This window comes from Episyrphus balteatus, chromosome 4 (assembly GCF_945859705.1).
Source record: "Episyrphus balteatus chromosome 4, idEpiBalt1.1, whole genome shotgun sequence".
Classification (NCBI taxonomy): domain Eukaryota; kingdom Metazoa; phylum Arthropoda; class Insecta; order Diptera; family Syrphidae; genus Episyrphus; species Episyrphus balteatus.
Genome location: NC_079137.1, coordinates 82,440,688 through 82,463,737, shown reverse-complemented (window position 1 = coordinate 82,463,737; position 23,050 = coordinate 82,440,688). Strand labels below are relative to the sequence as shown.

The 23,050-nt window shown below is 34.7% G+C and overlaps 1 protein-coding gene across 5 annotated transcripts in view; it reads right to left on the bottom strand.

Annotated features, from left to right (window-relative positions):
- The window catches only part of LOC129919764 (protein TANC2), a 48,707-nt gene extending 30,424 nt beyond the window's left edge, over window positions 1-18,283 (bottom strand). The window contains exon 1 of one of the 5 annotated variants that reach the window (XM_056000793.1): window positions 17,442-18,283. In XM_056000793.1, coding sequence (XP_055856768.1) covers window positions 17,442-18,258 — 817 coding nt within the window. In that variant the 5' untranslated portion in view covers window positions 18,259-18,283. Of the gene's footprint in view, window positions 1-4,647; window positions 6,100-17,441 lie in introns of those variants that run through there. The other 4 variants (XM_056000794.1, XM_056000795.1, XM_056000796.1 and 1 more) reach the window with 4 other exon arrangements.
- Window positions 18,284-23,050: the final 4,767 nt, after the last annotated feature.

Genomic DNA, 23,050 nt, shown 5'->3' with positions numbered 1-23,050 from the left:
GAAGGAAAGTGGGAAGAAAAAAGGCAACTATACTACTGGTATTTTATTTCATATAAATTTTTAAAATGATATGACGTGATTTTAATGAACACCATTTTTAGTCTAAATAGTCACAACTCGACTTTAATTTATGTAGGCATATGAGGTAATGGTGATGATTAATTATTAAGATTTTTAAACAGAAAAACAAAAATCTTTCAATTACAAACTGTGAGGTGCACCTACACATTTACAATCCGGTGCAATTGATTAGACGAATTTGGAGACATTTTTTTTGGACCTCGTTTTTTGCAACCCAACTGACAGGTAATGTCTTTTATTGGCAAAATAGTGCAAATGGAAGTATTGATTAATTCAACAAAAAATTGATTGCATTCTTCTTGAAATCAGGGGTCGAACTACGGCATACGTTCGTTAACGTTTTGACAATTGCTCTCTCTATTTAATCAGAAGAAAATGATAGAGACATAAAGCGTTAATACGTTAACGAACGTATGCCGTAGTTCGACCCCAGTATTTTAAACACGGATAATTTTTTCTCACTGAGAACACAGAATTTACTCAACGTGGAACACGCCTATTATATCCAAAATGAATCCAAACGTCAAATAGAAGCGTTCAGAAAAAAGTAAATTGAAGTGTTCAGATATGATTATATTTTTGACAGGTAATGCCCAGTTTCATTAAGCAATTTTAAACTCTTTCTTATTTGTAAGATTGAGTTCAACAATTAATTATGCTTGAATCGCTCGTTTGGGTTTACACAATTTAAGGCTTGGCCACACTGGAGGGTATGCGGTAGCGGTACGGGTAGCGGTGAGGGTACTTGTATGAAAAAAATTCCAAACTGACACATCAACGTTCAGGTGTGGAATTTTTTTAGTACAAATATCGTTACCGCTATACCGCATACCCTCCGGTGTGGCCAAGCCTTTAATCTATGTATAACGAGCCATTTTTCAGGCAGTTAATTTTCATTTCAACTTGAAGAAGACATATTACTTTTACATGAAGAATAGAGAGATTGAGTTCGGAGAGGGTGTTTACTGCTATCCCTGGCTATATGATCGCCAAAACAACACTGAATTAAGCTTGTTTTAAATTAAGTTTAAAACCAACATTGCTCATTATTTATTTGTGCGTTGCTTACGCACATTAGCTCTAAATGAATTTATCCAAAATCAGTTTTGACAAAAAAAGTAGTCGATTTTTACGAACTGACAACGAATCCTCTACCTCTACACCCCGTTGGAGGTGGTAGTTTACTCATAAGTAGATCTAGTACTACAATTAACATGATCTGCTACTCGAGGTGATAGGAATGAGTAGTTTTTGTACTAGATTTTAGTTCACGAGTAAACTACCACCTCCAATGGAACAGGGCTAATGTTAGCCCTGTCCCTTTGCGAGCGATATTCAATGGAACGCACTTTCAACGAAATCAATGCAATTCCCATCTGGAAAAGAATGAGTAGTTCAAGTAGTAAATTCACTAGATGGTCTACTCATGAGTTGTTTACCACTTCTAAAGGAACGGCGAATGCAACATTGTTAAAGCAGTAGGGGTACTTCCATAGACAAGAGGGCTGGTGCAGATATCTTTTTAGTTTTAATGTGCCTCTAATCAAACGAAACGTAGTGTAATTTTACTAACTCGTTTTTGCTCAGATGGAAGTTATCTCATCCTAGAGGACCAACCATTCAAAGCACATTAAGATATACGCAAAATAAAGCTAAACAAAAAAAAAGCCAACAGTCGGACACGACGACGGACCCTCTATCCCCACAACTGGTTTCCTCTTTCTCTTTCGAAAAGTCATTCGGGGTAGGTACTATCTCTTTTTGCCCTGGTTAATGAGTTGTAAATTTCACAAGAGACAAGTTTTTTTCATTACATTTTAATTGACTGGAGTCTTAAAAGGCTGCTGCTGTTGCTGTTAGTGCTACCTAGCTAGCTACTACCGATTTTAGTCGTCGTCGTTGTAGCCGTAACTACTGAGCATAAAAGATGTAATAAAGTATCTAATGGGTTGTATCTTATACTCGCAGCACTTAACTTTTGCACCACCGCGCATCAGGTTTGAGATGACGATGACGGCAATGTCAGCGGACAGGGGAACAACAATTAAAAGCTCGCCAATATAGCCAACCAGAATTATTATTATTATTATTATATTGCTGCTGTAGCACTGCTATCAATGACTTGAAAGAGATTTTAAAATAAATCTCAAGAAAGGGGTTATGGACCTGGGTGAATTTTACATTTTTTTTTTTTTTTGTATTCCAAACTAAAGATATAGGGTACTAACAGAGAGTATAACTTCCGTAACTACTCGATGCTTTCACCCGTTTTAATGAGTCTGAAGTAGTTGATGATTGTTGTGTTTTTTTGTTTTTTGTCTTATTTTCCGTTTTCAATTAAGAGCCTCGTATTTATACGGGTCTTAAGTTATTTTTTGTTGTTTTTTTTTTCAGTAAAAGATTGTGTTAGGTAATATTTTAAGGTAAGAGTTTATGCTGGAAAAAAGGAGAGAGTTTAAGACTAGATTTGCGTTGCAGTCTTGAGTCATTTGTGTTTTGTTTTCCAGTATATTGGGGAGAAAGAAAAATGGGTCAATTAGTGAGAGATGGTGAAATAAGTTTCAAACTGCGGTATAGTGCGCTAAGTCATGAGTGCAATCATAGAATTAGCTTATGTATCTTAGAAAACAAAAACAAAAAATGTAGAAAGACTAATGAGTGTTTTTAGGTAACGACAGATGATTTGTTTTGATGTTTTGATTTATACATGAAAAAGAAAAAAAAAAAAACTTTATGACATGACCAATGAAATCCGTAAAGACCCGTGTAATTAACTTTAATAATAAACTCTTTTAGATGCACACAAAGATAGGAAAGTTTTTACGTTGATGTAACCTGGTAGGTAAGCCTTTAACGAAACATAAATATTTTTTCTTTCGAATTGTTTGACAGAAAAAAAGGTGTAAAACGTTTTAGGTAGAAAAGTACTTAGCTTAGTGTGGGACAATTGTGTACCTAACCTATAGCATGTTTATTTTTCACTTCACAAAACTGTCGTGTGTTTTTAGGAAGCTTATATATTTTGTTGTTTGATCATGACATCAAATTTATTTAAGGGTCATTTGCTGAAACGAAACTTAAATAATTTAAATAGAACATAAACTCTTATTCACTACTTTTTCCTCTGCGTAAACTGTCACATAACGATTTATGTAGAACATAAACGCTTAAGTTTCGATTCAGCAAACGGCTCTAACAGAGGTGTGGGTATTTTTCCTAAGCATTTGACAAATTAATTTTAGTTAGCCCTTTTACCAACACCAGTTATAAAATATTTTGTGGCTTATACCCTCTTAAAACAAATCGAGTCAATCTTCTTCCTGGGGCCAAGATCATTTTCTTATTTGAAAAAAAAAGTTAATTTTGATAGGGCACGAGGTTTGAGAATTTTTTGGCGCCCAACGTGGAATTCGATTCTTGCCAATTTATAAGAACTTTTAAAGAATAGTTTGCTTTAGTTTTATCTTGGCCATTTTACTTTGGGTTTATTACGAATTTTGCTTGAATATAAATTTTAAGAACCATTTTTACATCACACATTGTCTTCGCTGTGTCAACGCGTCGTCAGTGTAAGACCCAAAAACTGTTTGTCAGCGCAAGTGTCATCTTAGCTGTCAACGCGTTTTTCTGTGTCTCATTTGTAAGCTGTCAAACAAAATCTTTCCAATTTAAGCAATTTTATTGGAAAAGTGACTCTCTCCTTTATTAACAAATGTCAAAATTTGCACTTTGATGAAATGACATTTTTATTTGAAAAAAAAAAAAATACTTCCTTTGTCTTTGCAAACTCATCCATCAAAACTTTTCTGTAAACATGTTCTAACTGCAAATTAACAAATTCATAAAGAGTGTTTAAAGATTATACCTAGTAACTTTGTACCTGTCAGTTTGCAAAATAATGGTTGTCACTTTTCTTGTTGACAGATTTGGAAATTTTTTTATTACACCATTTACACAATTGATGTTTGACGTTTAAGGCACAATGCACAATGCACAATTAATTGGGTAATCTGCTGTGTATACTCCTAAGATTCATTCAGTACATTTTCCCAGAAAAACCATTCCTCACTATGGCTGTCAAAAAAAATATGAAAAGATTTTATTTGTTAGGGGATGATTTTTTTTTTTATTTCTTCGGCTAAGTGTGTGTAGATTGTAGAATGCACATGGAGAAAGAAATATTTACTGAGCATTAAGGACGTATTTGCTCAAAAACTGCATTTGATGTTATTTCTTTGACAAGTATTATAATCTGTGTAGTGTGTACGTAGCTTTAAGAAAAAAGTTGCCAATCTTTACTTAAAAAAAGTACCAAAATATTTAAATGATGATCTTGATCATTCTTTATGAAACGAATAACAAAAAAACCAATGTTTGTAATACAATTCCCATGCATTCTTCCTATCTGATGGACAAGCACAATAACTTAACAAAATATTTATGACAAAAAACTAAAATTAAATGTGGCGAAACCCATCAGCCAGCCAGCATACCACATTCTTTTGTCCAAGACCATAACATAAAAGAAAAACCAAAAAGCTCCCACGGTAATGAGTGATGAGTTACCTAAAAAACTGCAGCTATACCCACTTCCAGACCGGCGACCAGTCGTTTTGTTGCTGCCCCAAGTATTTTGAAATAGTTTATCCTTTAAAGACATCTCTTGTGTTGCGGTGGATCCAACAATGCTTGGATCTGTCTGTCTGCTGTTTAGAGAGATTGTTAGGTACCTTGGTCCGTATATAGCGAGACAGACCAAAAGGGCCAAACTTTATGATGATTGTCACTGAATTGTTGCGGAGTTCACATTGGTGTTTTTTGTATTTTTTGTGTGGTAGAAATGTTATTTTTGGTATCTCTAAATTTAGATGCCCGGTTTTCACTTCTTTGGACTTTGGCCACAGAAAGGCATTAAAAAAATAAAAACTGCAAAAATCAGATACAAATCTCTGACCGTAAAACAAAACGAATAAACCTTCAAACACTTGCCGCTGTCTTTTCACTGTTTCGGCCCGATTCTGACTCACGTTTTTTCGTTTGTATCTTTAGTGCGAATTTATTTTTTATTCTTTTTGTTAATATTTTGAGGAAGAAACGTCTTCATTTGCAATAAAACAAACAAAAAAAAACTTGGTTTTCTTAACGTTTTCTTCTTGGTAAAGAAGGAATTTTAAAAAAAAGAACTAAACCGGACAGAATGGATTGTGAAGAAGTCACACCGGGAACGGAGTTGTATATGCTCTCATTCTTTTTCACACAAGCACACACGTTTACGTTCAAGTCTTGGCTGCGTTGTCTTCCAAGAAGCCGCTTTGCCAAGTCCATAAAATAATGGCAACACAGAAAGCAACACAACAAAATCACAGACAATTAATTTATGATATTGCAATAAAGCTTACATAGTGCTCCTATAGTCAATGATAAGAATACTTATCGGAATCTATTCGATTCGATTCACTTCGATATTATAGTATGCCGTTCCCGATTCTAGTTTATGCCAATATTGATTCTACTACTTTTGTTTATTTAATTTGCACCTTCGTTTGCTTGTTACAAATAGGTAAACCCCAACATGCTTATACACGACACGAGGAGCGCTGATTCAATCAAACCCACGAAATTCTATATTTACCCGAAAATGAAAACCAAAAAAAAGTATCGATTGCGATAATAAAAAAAGAGAGATATGTAGTCAGGTAGATATAGATACAATGCCGATCGTCGGATCACATATAAGTGCACATCATCGCATGTAACATCAAATTTCGAGCGACCCTTGACAAAAATTCCAACGTTTCATTCAAATATTTTGTGTATATTTTTTTTTGTTGGTTTGATTTTGGTCTGTTTGACGGTTGCGCAAAGAAAACGCACACAGAACGGCCGAGACGGACGAGCGAGAGATAGGAGAATGTGTCAGCAGCAGCAGCTAAGCGGTAGCCGTTGTTTAACCTCAAACTGACAAACTGAAACTGAATTGAAATCGTGTTTCGTGTACCTTTCCAATAAAAAGCCAGACTCTGACTCTATACACACTCTATACCAAAGTTGTATCAGCTCAAAAGCAACAACAAAATGTATAGCGGCGAATCGAATAATCTCATCGTCGTTGTAGACGTCGTTGTCGATCGTCGTCGTCGCTTTGTGTTTGTGGTACGAGTAGACGAGGTACGACTTCGACTCTGCGACGAACCTCTCTCTACTTATTAAAGTGTACCCCCATAATACCCATACTCCATTCATACGAGCGAGCGAGAGTCTATAATAAAATGTGGCTCCTCGCGGTTTTCAAACTTCCTTATCACTTTTTTAAAAAAACGTTCACGGTAAAATGTGCTTAAGTGCTTTGATAGTGAAATAAATTGCTTTTTAAATATTGTTATGGCCTAAGTTAATAGATTTTTCAATATAACTTATTTTTTTTTGTGAAAAGAACAAGTCAGAAGGTGTTGATTAGATTATGAGATAGTGATAGTTATTTTTTTTATTAGATTCAAATATATATGATAAGTTTATAGGTTTTTTTCAAGCCCGCAGCAAAAAAAATGTGACATTCCATTGCTGGGTTTCCACTTGAAGTACTGAGTTGATAGTTAGGAAAATTGTTGACTGGAAAAGTTCCATTTCGTTTCTTTATTTGATAAATAAAACTTTTAATATATCTAACACTCAAGTTAGAAGTTCATGAAGTAGATGTGACTTACTTACACAAACCTTGTTCATGTAACGGAATAGAATCAATATAACACAGTGGCTCCAAAGAACCTTATCAGAAAGAGCTATCATTTTTGCTAGGTAGGTATCTTAAGTAATTTACTTAGAAAACCACTTGCAGAAATGTCAGTGATCCAACAGCAATACTACAGAAGCCTTTTAACAATCTTTCTAGCTAAGTAGGTTCGAAATAAATAAAATATTGAGCCTTGAATTTGTGGGATTATGTTTCGTAAAATAAGGTTCCAAAGGATAAAATTCTGATAAGCCAGTTCTGCCAATTGGAAATGACCCAAACAGATTAAAATAAAATCGAGTTTTTTTTTTTTAAAGCAGTTTAGTTTAAACAGTTTTTATGAATACGCCCCTTCTTTCATCAACATTAGGTCTGTGTGGGTTCTTTTCGAACAAAATACAAAACCTGTCAAATTTTAAGAGGTGGGGATGAAATTTTCTCAGAGAAAGAAAAATTATGCAACTACTTTTTTAAAAGCCCTGTTCCTTTGGAAGGTGGCAAAGTATTACTAGTAGTTTACTAGCGATTTTCTATGGAACACACTCTCAACGAATTCAATACAAATCGTATCTACTCGGGAAGAAGAGCATGAGTACTAGATTTAGCAAAACATCTTAGTTGACTACCACCTCCAATGGAACAGGGCTAAAAACATACGGTAGTTAGTTTTATTTATGTTGTGCGACAAGAACAAATAAAAAAGAACAGCGATAGGACCATAAACAAAAAATACCAAGACTGGAAAATTTCGTACGTCTTTCCCCCCAAAACCCTTTTGTGTACATTGCTGTCTGTGAATATATGTGAAAGCCACCACGTTGGTAAATGACGTTAACACGCACACATTTATAGATTCACGACATTCACCACACATTTGACACGAACACAACGATAGGTTCACGACATTCACCACACCTCGCAGCTTGTAGGCAAACGTCAGTTGACCGCCGAGTTTCCAGTCTTGGTATTTTTTGTTTATGGATAGGACTAGCTTTTAACAGATCTCAGATTTTTGTTCAAAGCAATTCTAAGGGCAGAAATTTGCAAGGGGAAATTGTTTTCTCTCGGAACGCTCTTTATTGTGAAAAACTACAGTTTTAGAGTACATGAAATTGGGTTAGAAAAGTTGAACAAAGTAGAAATATTTGTGTTTTAGGCAGTATCCAAACAGGCCTATTGTATCTGTCAGTTTCAACAAAGCAATGGTTGTTCTTATTTTGCATGCAGTTAGATGGGCTATATGAATTTGACATCTTTAATCAAATCAACAAAATCCCTTGTATTTATTTGATAGCGCTGTCTATGATTATTTTTGGATTGGATATTTAATATTTGATATTTGAATACATGAATGCATAGCTGCCAATAAATTTAGCTTTTACCGTAAGATGTCCTAGTAACTTAAGGACTCTAACAATTTACATAGATATAAGGCCCAAGGACCCTTTTCATGGATTTACGTGCGAAATAATTGTATGTGTAACGATTTAAAGCAGAAACACAATTACGCTTTGCCAGACGCTTTGTCGTGTTACGTTGAGAAATCTTCAAAGCGCGCTTCTGTCACTTTAACTTTGAACAGCTGATTGAAACATAAAATCTGATGTCAAATAAAAAAAAACAGACACTCACAAAATTACTGGGCCAAGTCTTTATCTTCAGTTTAGTTGTGGAAAAATTAAGAAGGATATTAATGTGTTGAAAAATTCATAGAAAGCAAAATCAATCAAAATATATTCTTTTTTAAAGAGAATTAATAATAAAACTCAGTCTACCACGTCGTTAAATTATATTTGCCAGCTGAACTTTTACTCGCTTTCTTACGTTTCCTTACGTTTGTCAAAAAAAAGCGTACGTAGAAAAAGCGTCATTGTGGGAGATTACATAGATTTCGTATGGTTGAACTTTTAGCAGTTGTCAAAATCGATGGCAAGCGTGATTGTGTTTCTGCTTTTAGATAGCTAAATAGGGTTGTGTCCTGATTGATCAATCCTGATGAATCCAGGTACAAAGCAAACAAATACGATTCCTACTCCCACCTCAGATTCTAAACAGTCCCCCAGTATTTAAGTAGGTATCTTTGTAATTTATATGCAAAAATATTTAAATGTGATGAAGTTGATTCTCCTAACAATAACTTTAGTAATATTTCCCACTTCAAAAGTGATATTTACCTCCATTGCTTTGAGTTATCGTTCTTCTCCCTATTTCTTCATCTTTCAGCTCGCGCGCGCACACTTTGTTCTCACATTTTATCTAGACTGGAGCTTGGGCAAACTCGTGCTTACACGAATAAAAACAAAAACAAAACAACAAATAAAATTTCAAAAAAAAAGAACGGCAAAAACAACTACCATAATGTATGAAAACATACATACACTCACTTATTATAAAAAATACACTGTATTGTGTCCACACACCATACATAAACGTGTTTATTTTTTTTGCTCCTATAAGAAAAAGACACTTTGCTTCAGAGAGAGGTTTTCAGAGACTTCAGATTCAGACAAAACAAGAAGATACCTCTCCATCATCAGGTATTTGTATACAAACATAAAAATATAAATATCTATGAATAACCGGCCTCAATCTACCTGTAGCACTCCTAGAGAGGACCTGCATTCGAATCATTTATATAGCTATATCCATAGAGAGATATATTTTAGAGAAGAGAAGAACCATTGGAACGCCATAGTCTTCTTCGTCAGTTAGGATAGGAAGAATACAAATAACAACAACAAACAAAAAACCTATGAGATATAAAATATCACAATTGCGTTCACCTTTTATACGGCAGCAAGATTAGGGCAGACAATGCAATACAGTAAAAGAGAGTGTGAGAATCTTTTTCAAAATGCTTAATGTTATTTTATGCTCTCAACTTCATTCTATATACACGTTAATGTATGTTCGAAGCTATTTTCAATGCTGTGGCTTGACAATCATTAGGTTTTCAAGAATATTAGTCGTTTTTCCTATAAAGGAGAATTGATGTGTTTTGATTTTTCTAACTTGTAGGGTTTAAATTTAGGAGAAAAAAGCTTTTTTTATTACAACGAAAATCAATTACAGCTTCACAGATTATTTTTTTTTAGAGAAACAAATTTGAAGATGTTTAAAACCATCTCGGAGTTTTTCATAAAAAAAAGCTGGGTGTAAAAATCAAATGAAAACAAACAGTCCCAAAAAGACCATCGCATCGCTATCAAATTGAACGAAAAACAAAAACCATAGCCTCTGCGCTCTACCTCTAATGATGAATTGCAAAACAATTACCCTGTCCCCGTTAAAAAGCTGTTATTCTAGCTAGCCTAAAGCCCAACTATCGACCCTGTTCTCCATACATTGTATTGGACTTTTCTAGGAACATTTATAATTCACACCTAGTTACTCCATAAGTATTCATTAAAAATGGAACAACATCCTGTAAAAATCTTGTTAAATTTAATCTTTTCATCTTTTGTAAGAAGATTCATTCGTTAAAAATTAGCTTTAGCATTTAAAATGTTTTTAAAGAAATACGCCATCCTATTACAGAAGCTCTTCCAAGATACTTGGACTATTCAGAAAAATCAACTCTTTAAATGGAATTTTATTCCTTCGTGAATGTTTTAAGTTTAAATTTAAACCAAAAGAAAATATTTCAGAAAGCTGAACTGACCTTATATTACGTCAGTTAAAAAGGCAACTGAAGTGCGTTCTTTTATTCGCCGATGTTAATAATGAAATGGTAATGGAGTTACGAATAACAGAGTTACGCGCGACAGAGTTACGGCCGTCAAAGTTACGCGAAACCGAAGTTACGAAAAACTAGAGTTACGAATTCTAAAGTTATGTTAAGCTATGACATGTGATTTTTGGGTTGGCAACAATTGCAACAACAGTTCACCACACCAAAATAACGTCTGTAAAAAAAGGGTTGGTTTGGTTATTATTTTAATATAAATAATAACAAGTGGGTATTACAAAATACGCTATAAATAATTATATAATTTAATAGAAAAAAAAATACGTATTTGCAATATTAGTTGGACAAATAAGAAGTTAAGTTCAATTATGTCCCCCAAACTTACATAATACATAAGTATACTCATGTTTTTTTTTCTTTTTCAACGTTTTTGCGATCTTCTCACAAAAACAAAACCATATATGTATATCTAAACCTATCCAATCAAAATTTTACAAGATTAAATAACACCCGCATTTTCGCTTAACTCATTTAGTTCTGACCAATGAGAAAAATGTTAATCTCTTGTTTGTATTTCCATAATTCCATATCGTTCCTCGCAATTGTTGCCAACCCAAAAATCACATTAACATAACTTTAGAATTCGTAACTCTAGTTTTTCGTAACTTCGGTTTCGCGTAACTTTGACGCTCGTAACTCTGTCGCCCGTAACTCTGGTATTCGTAACTTCGTCGGTTTCCCGTTAATAATTAATAGTTAACTTTCATCGTTCCTAAATGAGAAAAAGTTACGAAATGTAACATTAGCCCTGTTCCTTTGGAAGGTGGTAAAGTACTAGTAGTAGTTTACTAGCGATTTTCAATGCAACGCACTTTCAACGAATTCAATACAAATCGTATCTACTCGGGAAGAAGAGCATGAGTAGATGATAGTACCAGATTAACCAAAACATCTACTATTAGTAGACTACCACCTCCAATGGAACAGGGCTATTGTGACGCCACAGCATAGTTCCTAAATGCAATGTTAAAGTGTCAAATAGTTACATTTTGTAACTTTTTCCAACTCAGCTTCTGGACTTGAGTTTCAATGTTAATCTGTCAAACACAACTAAATGGGGTTGAGAGGGGAAGATGTGAGAAGAAATTTTTTTTTTTTATTTCATATTTGAAATTATTTAATGCATATTTCTGTTTCAATTTGCCAAGAATTCAATTTGTAAAAATTATTTCAGTATCAGTACCAAAATCATTCTTTCTTGTTTATTCATTCATAAAATTGATTTCAAACTATTTTGTTTTGACAGATCAACAAAATGTAACATTAGTCGTTCCTAAATAAAAGTTGAAATTTTCTGACAAAATCTAACAAAAACAACAAAGATTTTTTTGACACAACAACCAAAGTTATCTCTATTTAATAAAAGAACGGGCCGCTGTCATTGTGCGAAATGAAACGTTGCTAATCTTCTAGGTGCGTTTGATTAAAATTTTAACGTTCATTTTTTAAGGTCTAAACACAATGGAAGAATTGGTTTGAAATATTAGTAAAGGTTTTAATTGGATAATGATTGTAAGAATTAAGGTATCCAAAGGTTTAGCTCGACATCTGCGTCAAGTCAGTATGAGCGATCGTGTGCGGGCTTATATTCTTAGATAACATCGATATAAGTTGGTGATAAAGATTATGACTTGCAAAGAAAATGTTTTGTTACATGAGAGAAATCCTAACGACAACGATTATCGAAGCTTAAAAACAAGAGTTTTTCAAAAAAGGGTGTTTCCATCGGTAGCAAAAGATGACCCTGAACTTTGCCGACAATTTAACTGCTGGTCTTTGGACTTCTGCCACTGCCGTAAAACTCAACTGATTTTCAAAAACTTAACGGCAATCGCTTCGTCTCAACAAATACTCGATACGCCATTTTTTAGTTTTTTTTTATTTACCGTTTTTACGAAGTTTTGGCCAAAAGAGCCAAAATGCTCAAAAAAAATGTCGTCTAAAACTTCAGACCTCTGCCACTGCCGTAAAACTCAACTGTTTTTCAAAAACTTAACAACAATCGCTTCGTCTCAACAAATACTCGATACGCCATTTTTTAGTTTTTTTTTATTTACAGTTTTTACGAAGTTTTGGCCAAAAGAGCCAAAATGCTCAAAAAAAATGTCGTCTAAAACTTCAGACCTCTGCCACTGCCGTAAAACTCAACTGTTTTTCAAAAACTTAACGGCAATCGCTTCGTCTCAACAAATACTCGATACGCCATTTTTTAGTTTTTTTTTATTTGCCGTTTTTACGAAGTTTTGGCCAAAAGAGTCAGAAATTTACAAAAAAAATGTCGTCTAAAACTTCAGACCTCTGCCACTGCCGTAAAACTCAACTGTTTTTCAAAAACTTAACGGCAATCGCTTCGTCTCAACAAATACTCGATACGCCATTTTTTAGTTTTTTTTTATTTGCCGTTTTTACGAAGTTTTGGCCAAAAGAGTCAGAAATTTACAAAAAAAATGTCGTCTAAAACTTCAGACCTCTGCCACTGCCGTAAAACTCAACTGTTTTTCAAAAACTTAACAACAATCGCTTCGTCTCAACAAATACTCGATACACCATTTTTTAGTTTTTTTTTATTTACCGTTTTTACGAAGTTTTGGCCAAAAGAGCCAAAATGCTCAAAAAACATGTTGTCTAAACTTCAGACCTCTGCCACTGCCGTAAAACTGAACTGTATTTCAAAAATTTAACGGCAATCGCTTCGTCTCAACAAATACTCGATACGCCATTTTTTAGTTTTTTTTTATTTACAGTTTTTACGAAGTTTTGGCCAAAAGAGCCAAAATGCTCAAAAAAAATGTCGTCTAAAACTTCAGACCTCTGCCACTGCCGTAAAACTCAACTGTTTTTCAAAAACTTAACGGCAATCGCTTCGTCTCAACAAATACTCGATACGCCATTTTTTAGTTTTTTTTTATTTGCCGTTTTTACGAAGTTTTGGCCAAAAGAGTCAGAAATTTACAAAAAAAATGTCGTCTAAAACTTCAGACCTCTGCCACTGCCGTAAAACTCAACTGTTTTTCAAAAACTTAACAACAATCGCTTCGTCTCAACAAATACTCGATACACCATTTTTTAGTTTTTTTTTATTTACCGTTTTTACGAAGTTTTGGCCAAAAGAGCCAAAATGCTCAAAAAACATGTTGTCTAAACTTCAGACCTCTGCCACTGCCGTAAAACTGAACTGTATTTCAAAAATTTAACGGCAATCGCTTCGTCTCAACAAATACTCGATACGCCATTTTTTAGTTTTTTTTTATTTACAGTTTTTACGAAGTTTTGGCCAAAAGAGCCAAAATGCTCAAAAAAAATGTCGTCTAAAACTTCAGACCTCTGCCACTGCCGTAAAACTCAACTGTTTTTCAAAAACTTAACGGCAATCGCTTCGTCTCAACAAATACTCGATACGCCATTTTTTAGTTTTTTTTTATTTAGAGTATTACGAAGTTTTGGCCAAAAGAGTCAGAAATTCCCCAAAAAAATGTCGTCTAAAACTTCAGACCTCTGCCACTGCCGTAAAACTCAACTGTTTTTCAAAAACTTAACGGCAATCGCTTCGTCTCAACAAATACTCGATACGCCATTTTTTAGTTTTTTTTCATTTACCGTTTTTACGAAGTTTTGGCCAAAAGAGCCAAAATGCTAAAAAAAAAACTCAACTGTTTTTTCAAAAACTTAACGGTAATCGCTTCGTCTCAACAAATACTCGATACGCCATTTTTTAGTTTTTTTTCATTTACCGTTTTTACGAAGTTTTGGCCAAAAGAGCCAAAATGCTCAAAAAAAAATGTCGTCTAAGACTTCAGACCTCTGCCACTGCCGTAAAACTCGCTTCGTCTCAACAAATACTCGATACGCCATTTTTTAGTTTTTTTTTATTTGCCGTTTTTACGAAGTTTTGGCTTGATTCTTTGAAAAAAACATTACAGGTTGAGTGCGTCAAAAAATCATTAAATGTACATGGTAGATGTTTGGTTTGTGGTCAGGGAGAGATCGGAAGACGAACAGATTGGGTAATCTGCAATTTATGCAAAAAAATGGACGCATTTAACCTGCTTGTCTTATTTGAAAAAAAAAACAAAGGAAGAAATTGAAGATGAATACTTCGTTTGCAAATGCGATCTCTGTTCAAAGTGGCTAACCAACTTACAATAATAAAACTAATTTAATAAAACTTAAATAATACGAAAATTTAATAAAACAAAAGAAGCAGAAAAAGTTGAACCATATCAAAAACTAAAAACCCATACAGAGAGCACTCACTTAAACAAATTCCTGTCGGCTGAGGTTTGAAGTTTTAGACGACATTTTTTTGAGCATTTTGGCTCTTTTGGCCAAAACTTCGTAAAAACGGCAAATAAAAAAAAACTAAAAAATGGCGTATCGAGTATTTGTTGAGACGAAGCGATTGTCGTTAAGTTTTTGAAAAAACAGTTGAGTTTTTTTTTGAGCATTTTGGCTCTTTTGGCCAAAACTTCGTAAAAACTGTAAATAAAAAAAAACTAAAAAATGGCGTATCGAGTATTTGTTGAGACGAAGCGATTGCCGTTAAGTTTTTGAAAAACAGTTGAGTTTTACGGCAGTGGCAGAGGTTTGAAGTTTTAGACGACATTTTTTTTTGAGCATTTTGGCTCTTTTGGCCAAAACTTCGTAAAAACGGTAAATAAAAAAAAACTAAAAAATGACGTATCGAGTATTTGTTGAGACGAAGCGATTGCCGTTAAGTTTTTGAAAAACAGTTGAGTTTTACGGCAGTGGCAGAGGTTTGAAGTTTTAGACGACATTTTTTTTTGAGCATTTTGGCTCTTTTGGCCAAAACTTCGTAAAAACTGTAAATAAAAAAAAACTAAAAAATGGCGTATCGAGTATTTGTTGAGACGAAGCGATTGCCGTTAAGTTTTTGAAAAACAGTTGAGTTTTACGGCAGTGGCAGAGGTCTGAAGTTTTAGACGACATTTTTTTTTTATCATTTTGGCTCTTTTGGCCAAAACTTCGTAAAAACGTTAAATAAAAAAAAACTAAAAAATGGCGTATCGAGTATTTGTTGAGACGAAGCGATTGTTGTTAAGTTTTTGAAAAACAGTTGAGTTTTACGGCAGTGGCAGAGGTCTGAAGTCTTAGACGACATTTTTTTTGGGAATTTCTGACTCTTTTGGCCAAAACTTCGTAAAAACGGCAAATAAAAAAAAAACTAAAAAATGGCATATCGAGTATTTGTTGAGACGAAGCGATTGCCGTTAAGTTTTTGAAAAACAGTTGAGTTTTACGGCAGTGGCAGAGGTCTGAAGTTTTAGACGACATTTTTTTTGAGCATTTTGGCTCTTTTGGCCAAAACTTCGTAAAAACTGTTAATAAAAAAAAACTAAAAAATGGCGTATCGAGTATTTGTTGAGACGAAGCGATTGCCGTTAAGTTTTTGAAAAACAGTTGAGTTTTACGGCAGTGGCAGAGGTTTGAAGTTTTAGACGACATTTTTTTTTGAGCATTTTGGCTCTTTTGGCCAAAACTTCGTAAAAACGGTAAATAAAAAAAAACTAAAAAATGGCGTATCGAGTATTTGTTGAGACGAAGCGATTGTTGTTAAGTTTTTGAAAAACAGTTGAGTTTTACGGCAGTGGCAGAGGTTTGAAGTTTTAGACGACATTTTTTTTTTATCATTTTGGCTCTTTTGGCCAAAACTTCGTAAAAACGTTAAATAAAAAAAAACTAAAAAATGGCGTATCGAGTATTTGTTGAGACGAAGCGATTGTTGTTAAGTTTTTGAAAAACAGTTGAGTTTTACGGCAGTGGCAGAGGTCTGAAGTCTTAGACGACATTTTTTTTGGGAATTTCTGACTCTTTTGGCCAAAACTTCGTAAAAACGGCAAATAAAAAAAAAACTAAAAAATGGCGTATCGAGTATTTGTTGAGACGAAGCGATTGCCGTTAAGTTTTTGAAAAACAGTTGAGTTTTACGGCAGTGGCAGAGGTCTGAAGTTTTAGACGACATTTTTTTTGAGCATTTTGGCTCTTTTGGCCAAAACTTCGTAAAAACTGTAAATAAAAAAAAACTAAAAAATGGCGTATCGAGTATTTGTTGAGACGAAGCGATTGCCGTTAAGTTTTTGAAAAACAGTTGAGTTTTACGGCAGTGGCAGAGGTTTGAAGTTTTAGACGACATTTTTTTTTGAGCATTTTGGCTCTTTTGGCCAAAACTTCGTAAAAACGGTAAATAAAAAAAAACTAAAAAATGGCGTATCGAGTATTTGTTGAGACGAAGCGATTGCCGTTAAGTTTTTGAAAAACAGTTGAGTTTTACGGCAGTGGCAGAGGTCTGAAGTTTTAGACGACATTTTTTTTGAGCATTTTGGCTCTTTTGGCCAAAACTTCGTAAAAACGGTAAATAAAAAAAAACTAAAAAATGGCGTATCGAGTATTTATTAAGACAAAGCGATTGCCGTTAAGTTTTTGAAAAACAGTTGAGTTTTACGGCAGTGGCAGAGGTCTGAAGTTATAGACGACATTTTTTTGGGGAATTTCTGACTCTTTTGGCCAAAACTTCGTAAAAACGGCAAATAAAAAAAAAACTAAAAAATGGCGTATCGAGTATTCATTCAGGCGAAGCGATTGACGTTAAGTTTTTGAAAATCAGTTGAGTTTTACGGCAGTGGCAGAAGTCCAAAGACCAGCAGTTAAATTGTCGGCAAAGTTCAGGGTCATAGCAAAAGGACAGGCATTTAAAGATATTTTTAAATTCTGATTAATCTAATTTTTTTATGATACTGGGAACTTATTGCTCAGATTTGTGCCACTTCCTAACCAGTTTCTTTCAAGTCCTTCTCTAACTAGAATGCATTCGAGGGGATTTAAATAATATATTTTGGTTTTGTATTGTAAATTTCTATGACTTACCTGCTTGTGCGGAACTAATACATTTAGCAGCTGTTGCCTCCGAGACATCATCATCACACCAGCCGATAACTTTTGTTGGTTCATCTAACGAAAACACAGACAATTCCATTGTCGAATTGCCTTTAAAACTGGTCAAATCAATGGACGACGTCAATGAGAGATTCGTCTGATCACCATAGATGGAACTCGATTGAGACTGGCTCATTGTGGCATAGTGATGATCTTTGCGTTTCTCCGGTGTAGCATACAAAGGCTCTTGGCTTATTTTAATTTGACTCTTAACTGGACTGGCATCACTTCCAAACGAACTGTTCAAAGCACCATAGCAGGAAGTGGTCATAATAGCAGGTAATCCATTTTTGTCTTTAAAGTGTGTTCTGTGTAGTGGCTCTGATACAGTTGATTGCCAGTATTCCTCATTCTCTTCGTCTTCTTCGGTCTTGCTAAGTTGCAATTCCTCGAATGAATCAATGTTATAGAGTCGCGATTCGTCTAGGGTTGTTATATCGTCCGCATCCCATGAATCGGATTTTTGCTCAACGATCTTTCTAAAGCTTTCGTCGGCATCTTTGATGACATCGTACGGCACCGAGTGGTGGGAATCGGAATCATTTTCCTCAATGCATGATAAATGCCTGGTGCGAAAGCCATAATAATGGGCGTGAACCTGCTGTGTTGATGGTTGTTGTTGGTGTTCAATGAATTGTTGTTGAAGTTCATCGCCACCACCAAAACCAGAGAAATTCAAATCGGAATCATATGAGTAATCTGTCCGATCGGATGTGAATGAAGCATTCAAATCGTTGCTTTGGAACATTATTATCAATCGCGGCTGTCAGCCGTTCTCCGTTCTCGTCAGCAGCAGCAGCCTGCGTAAATGAACAAAACAATCTAATTGAGTCTAAGGCAAATACAAAAAAAATAAAAGAGATCAATAAAAATAGACTAAAACATTCTTGCAACCATAAATAAACGACGGACGTATACGTATATTGAATTCCGATTTCATTACGAATATGCGTATCTATATAAACGAAAACGAGCGTGTCTTATGCGTCTCTGACCTAGACCATCAGTTGGCGGCAATAGCGCGCCACCGACCGCACCGCTCACTGCCACCACCGTCTGCAATGTCGCGTGTGTGTTATGTCTTATATTATGTTGGGCTTGCAACTTGCAAGTAGCAAGTCCGCGCGCGCCACTAAGGAATTTAATTATTTATTTTTAGTTACGGGTGCGCATTTTATTCGAACCAAAACGCATACACCACCAAGTTTGTGTGGCCTTTTTGTACTTGGCAATTTATTTATTTTTTCTTCTGTATTTCATCGTTTCGAAGAATTGACAAGTGCTCAGCGTGATTTTAATTAAAAGCCTGTAGAGCATGAATGACCAAATCGGTATAATGTACTGATACGTGGATTGGAATGGTCATTATCATTTTATCACTCGTCACTCATAAAAAAAAGGATTCCCAAGACAAAGGCTTGTAATATAAACGAAGAAAATATCTGTTGAACATTTTTTTTTTGTATTGATGGTTTATTCCGTGGGATCTGATTCCAAAACGGTTTTAGCAGACCGATTGTCGGAAAAGGTTTTGCTATTGTCAAATGCCATGTTCCATGTTAATATGGTTGGTATGTTAAAATATTTTTTTAATTTTATCTTGGGAACTGTCTACTAGACTGGTTGGTAGCTATCCTGCTTTGCAAATACCTACCCACCAAAGTGCGTACTTCACTTTGATTAAAGTAGATTTACACGGTAATTCTGGCAAACGTCAATTATGCCTCACAAGTCACAAGAACCTTAAAAGGAAAGGCGATTTTGATTTTGTGAGGAATAATTTTTCCCAAACTTCTGACTAACAAATCGCACGTTCAGTGTTCAGACGCTCACAGACGTGTCACAGCTCAAAAAGTGTCGATTTTGAATTAAATCGATACTCGAGTTCGCAAGGCCGAGATCTACAATTGTGTTTTTTTGTCTCAACGTGAGAAATGTCAATCTGGTGAGTTGTGGTCTGCTTGATTGAGATCAGGCATCAGGATCACAAATTCAAAAGTTCTTGTGATACAAAAAACCTCACAAAATCAATTTAACTTTGATTCTTCTTTGTCCCAGTTCACATTAGCCTCACTCCGCCGACTCATTTTGACATTTATGTATTGCTTTCTCACTTGCAATTCGTAGTGAGGAAAAGATGTCAAAAGAGGCAGGAAATTTAAAACTCATTTAAAATCTTCGGACTTACATACAAAGCTGTCAAAATTAGTCGGCGTCGTCGTGATGCCAATGTGAACACTGTCTATGATTCAGAAAAATTCCAGTCAAAAATTGACATTTTTATCGGTGAATGTTTTAATTCAAATATTTCAGAAAGCTGAACTAACCTACTAGTTTTTCAGTTTAAACGATAGCTAATTAACTGTCTAAGCCCCAATTTATTCACTCCATTGTATTTAAAATCGCCATTAAAAATAAAACATCTGTCAAATCACATACAAATTTTAAGATATCCCGTTTTTAATGGAGACTTTAAATTTAATGGAGTGTAAATAAATTGGGCCTAATAGCCTGTTTTCACTAGAGCCCAAATTAGGTCAATTCGAATTCCAAATTCTTAAAATTTCCTATACGATTTGACATTCGAAATGACATAATTTCCGAAATTATCTCATTTGGGCTGTAGTGAAAACTGGCTATTAAAGCGAGTTTAAATACGGTTTCAAACTCTTGTAAAACTAAATCGAGGTCAATTTTCATTCGACTCGATCTAATTAGTAGAGCGGGCTTAAAATCAAACTTAGGCCGAAGAATTGTTTTGACATATACAAGAGCCGTTTATCGATTCGAATGCGTGTCGTGCTGATTGTATCTGGTATAATTTTAAAACACAAAATGCTGAAAAGAAACTGAAGTTTGTCATTTGATTCAACTCAAGCAAATTGATCGTTTCAAAAAAAAAAAAGAAGCTGGGTCGAGAATCTGACCACAAACAAACTCGATCCGACACTAAATAAAAACATAGTAATTGTCATTTTAGGCCGGGGGTCAATATTTTCACCACACATGTCTTTATTTTTGTTGTTGTTGTAATTACAGGAAAAATAACACGCGAACAACAACAATCTCTTCGAGTTAGAATTTGACATCTAGCTCAAATGTTTAGGTCTGTTTGATTAAAATTTCAATATATAAATTTTGTAAGGTCTTAACACAATGTCTTTTTCTGAGATCTATTAGGGTGGTCCTAGTTTAAATTAAAGTAGAACTACTTTTTTTACTTCCCTACTCCGTTTTTATTCAAGACAAACTAAGAAAGAAGGAAGTATAAAAACAACGCGATGCTAAAATCTGGTGGCTCTTTCCTTTTTTTAGCTTGGTAATACAACATACTATATAATATTTTTGTCTCAATTATAAATTATAATTTACTTAAAAGATAAAAATTTCAATTATCAAAATACACGTGTTTTTGAACCCAAACGCAGTTCTTTGTCTGATTAATAATAATTACAAAAAATTCTAAATTCTTTTCCTATTCTGAATGATTAAAACAATTTTCCCTAACATGCATCGCCAAGATAAATATATCCTGTCTGGGAACACATTTCTATTCCAACATTTACTCCCCAAACGTCATGTAGTTTTATATAAATGTACATAAACTCAACGTACATCTAAGTTGAGGAAGTCTCTCTGGGATGGTTGTTGGACCCCCAACACTATTCCCAGATCCCAATTACTTCATTCTCTCCACGAATGTGTTATATATTTTTATTTTAAGGTATCTTTACATTATTTCCATGTCCAGTTTTGTTTCTCTCATCTTTTCCTCCTCAAATCTAAGCAAGCAACAGGAGCAAGAACCCAACAACTGCCATTCGGCTGGGGTTCTTTTCTTGGTGGCTTTGTGTGATGCGCCTTGATGCACGCGTTCCTGACATTAGAATCTGGAGGGATTCCATTATCCCCAAGTCATTGTATTGCCATAAAACAACAACCAAAAAAAAAAAAGAGGAAAACAAAAACATCGCAATCAGTTCAGTTGTTGGAAAATAATATTTCACCAAAAGGAACGTTTTTATTCTATTTTTAATTGTGACTGGATGGCGGGAATAATTGAAAAATACAAAAAAAAAAATAAAATACCTACACGATCTAGAAGGAGATCTTAGCGGGCGCACGGTAATACAACGGGCGCTCTGCTGCTCGTAAAGGAAAAAACATAACTCCATAGGGGAAACACGGACACAGAGCACGCACACACATAGGCATTAGTCCTCTATTTAGACAAATGCCGGTATCAAAATAGATATCCCACGGGACACACCAACAGTGGATCCCCAGCAAACTGAACTAGTTTTTTGTTTATTTGGTGATCTTATCGTGGCGCAACTATTTTCCAAGATAGATCGCTTTGGAGCGTACGCAAGAGCGAGAGCGCACGTGCCTTATGCGACGTCGTCGGTCGTCGTCTGATTCTCTGATTCTGATGAACGGATGCATCCTCAGACAGTTTAAACTATTTTTAGACAAAAATATTTCTCAAAGATGTGCAGCACATAGAGGAAAATAGTTTATGTAATTAGAATGAGAGGGGTCCTTTTTTTTACTGAACGGAACGGAACTTTCCCTCCTGTTTCCCAATGGGGCAATGGACATTGTGATGCATTTGAAAGGTGGTGGTGAGTAAGTAAGTGTCTCACCAAGTTTTGATAAGTTAGATATGGATTTAGGTCCAATGACCCTCGATCACTCTACATTCGAGGGGTAGATAGATTATATTATTTGAAAGAAAATGCGCTAAATGCAAGACATTCTCCCGATATTGATTGGTGATGACAGACATTTGGGATGCTGTGTGCGACACATAAAATTTTATCACCTTTAAATGGATGTTTGGTGACAGTTTCTGGCATCAGCAACCATCATATTATCAAAACTTACAGCTGTCCTCTGTCTGCACATGTACATTTTGTAGGTCTGTTAAAATATTTTTAAAAAATAAAGAGCTTCTTCATAATCTTAACAAAAAAATTATGAGTTTTAAATTGTTCATTGGCGTCGTGGAAATAAATTAATGCACAAGGTGTACAATGATGATCACCAAATAGAGGTTAATTTTGTTATAAACTTTTTTATTTCAATTTTATTATTGCTTTTTCGATTTTTTATTGTTTTTATTCAAAAACAAATTAAGTCTTAATACAATATTGGAGTTATTTTTCTGACTTTTATTAAGTTTAAATTAGTTCCGCCCATGTAGGACAAATTGGGCTGTGATCTTTTTAGTTACTTGGAATTAGTAGACGATGTTTACACGTGGAGTGAATTAAAATATTTGTTTTTTTTTTTAGAAATGTTGCATTCTATGAAAAGAAATTTCGCCCAATTCTTACTACAACTTTAGAAATTGTTGTTGTTTTAGGAGAGAAAATACCGAGACATGCCACATGATGAATTCTTGGCGCTTCGGCAAATCTGACCACAACTTTACCAAAATCTTTGATATCGAGAAAGGTTAACGACAAGACGATGCACTACCTAGAAGCGAGCTGTCAATGGTGCGTTTGCTAATATTCAAACGGAGAGAACGAAAA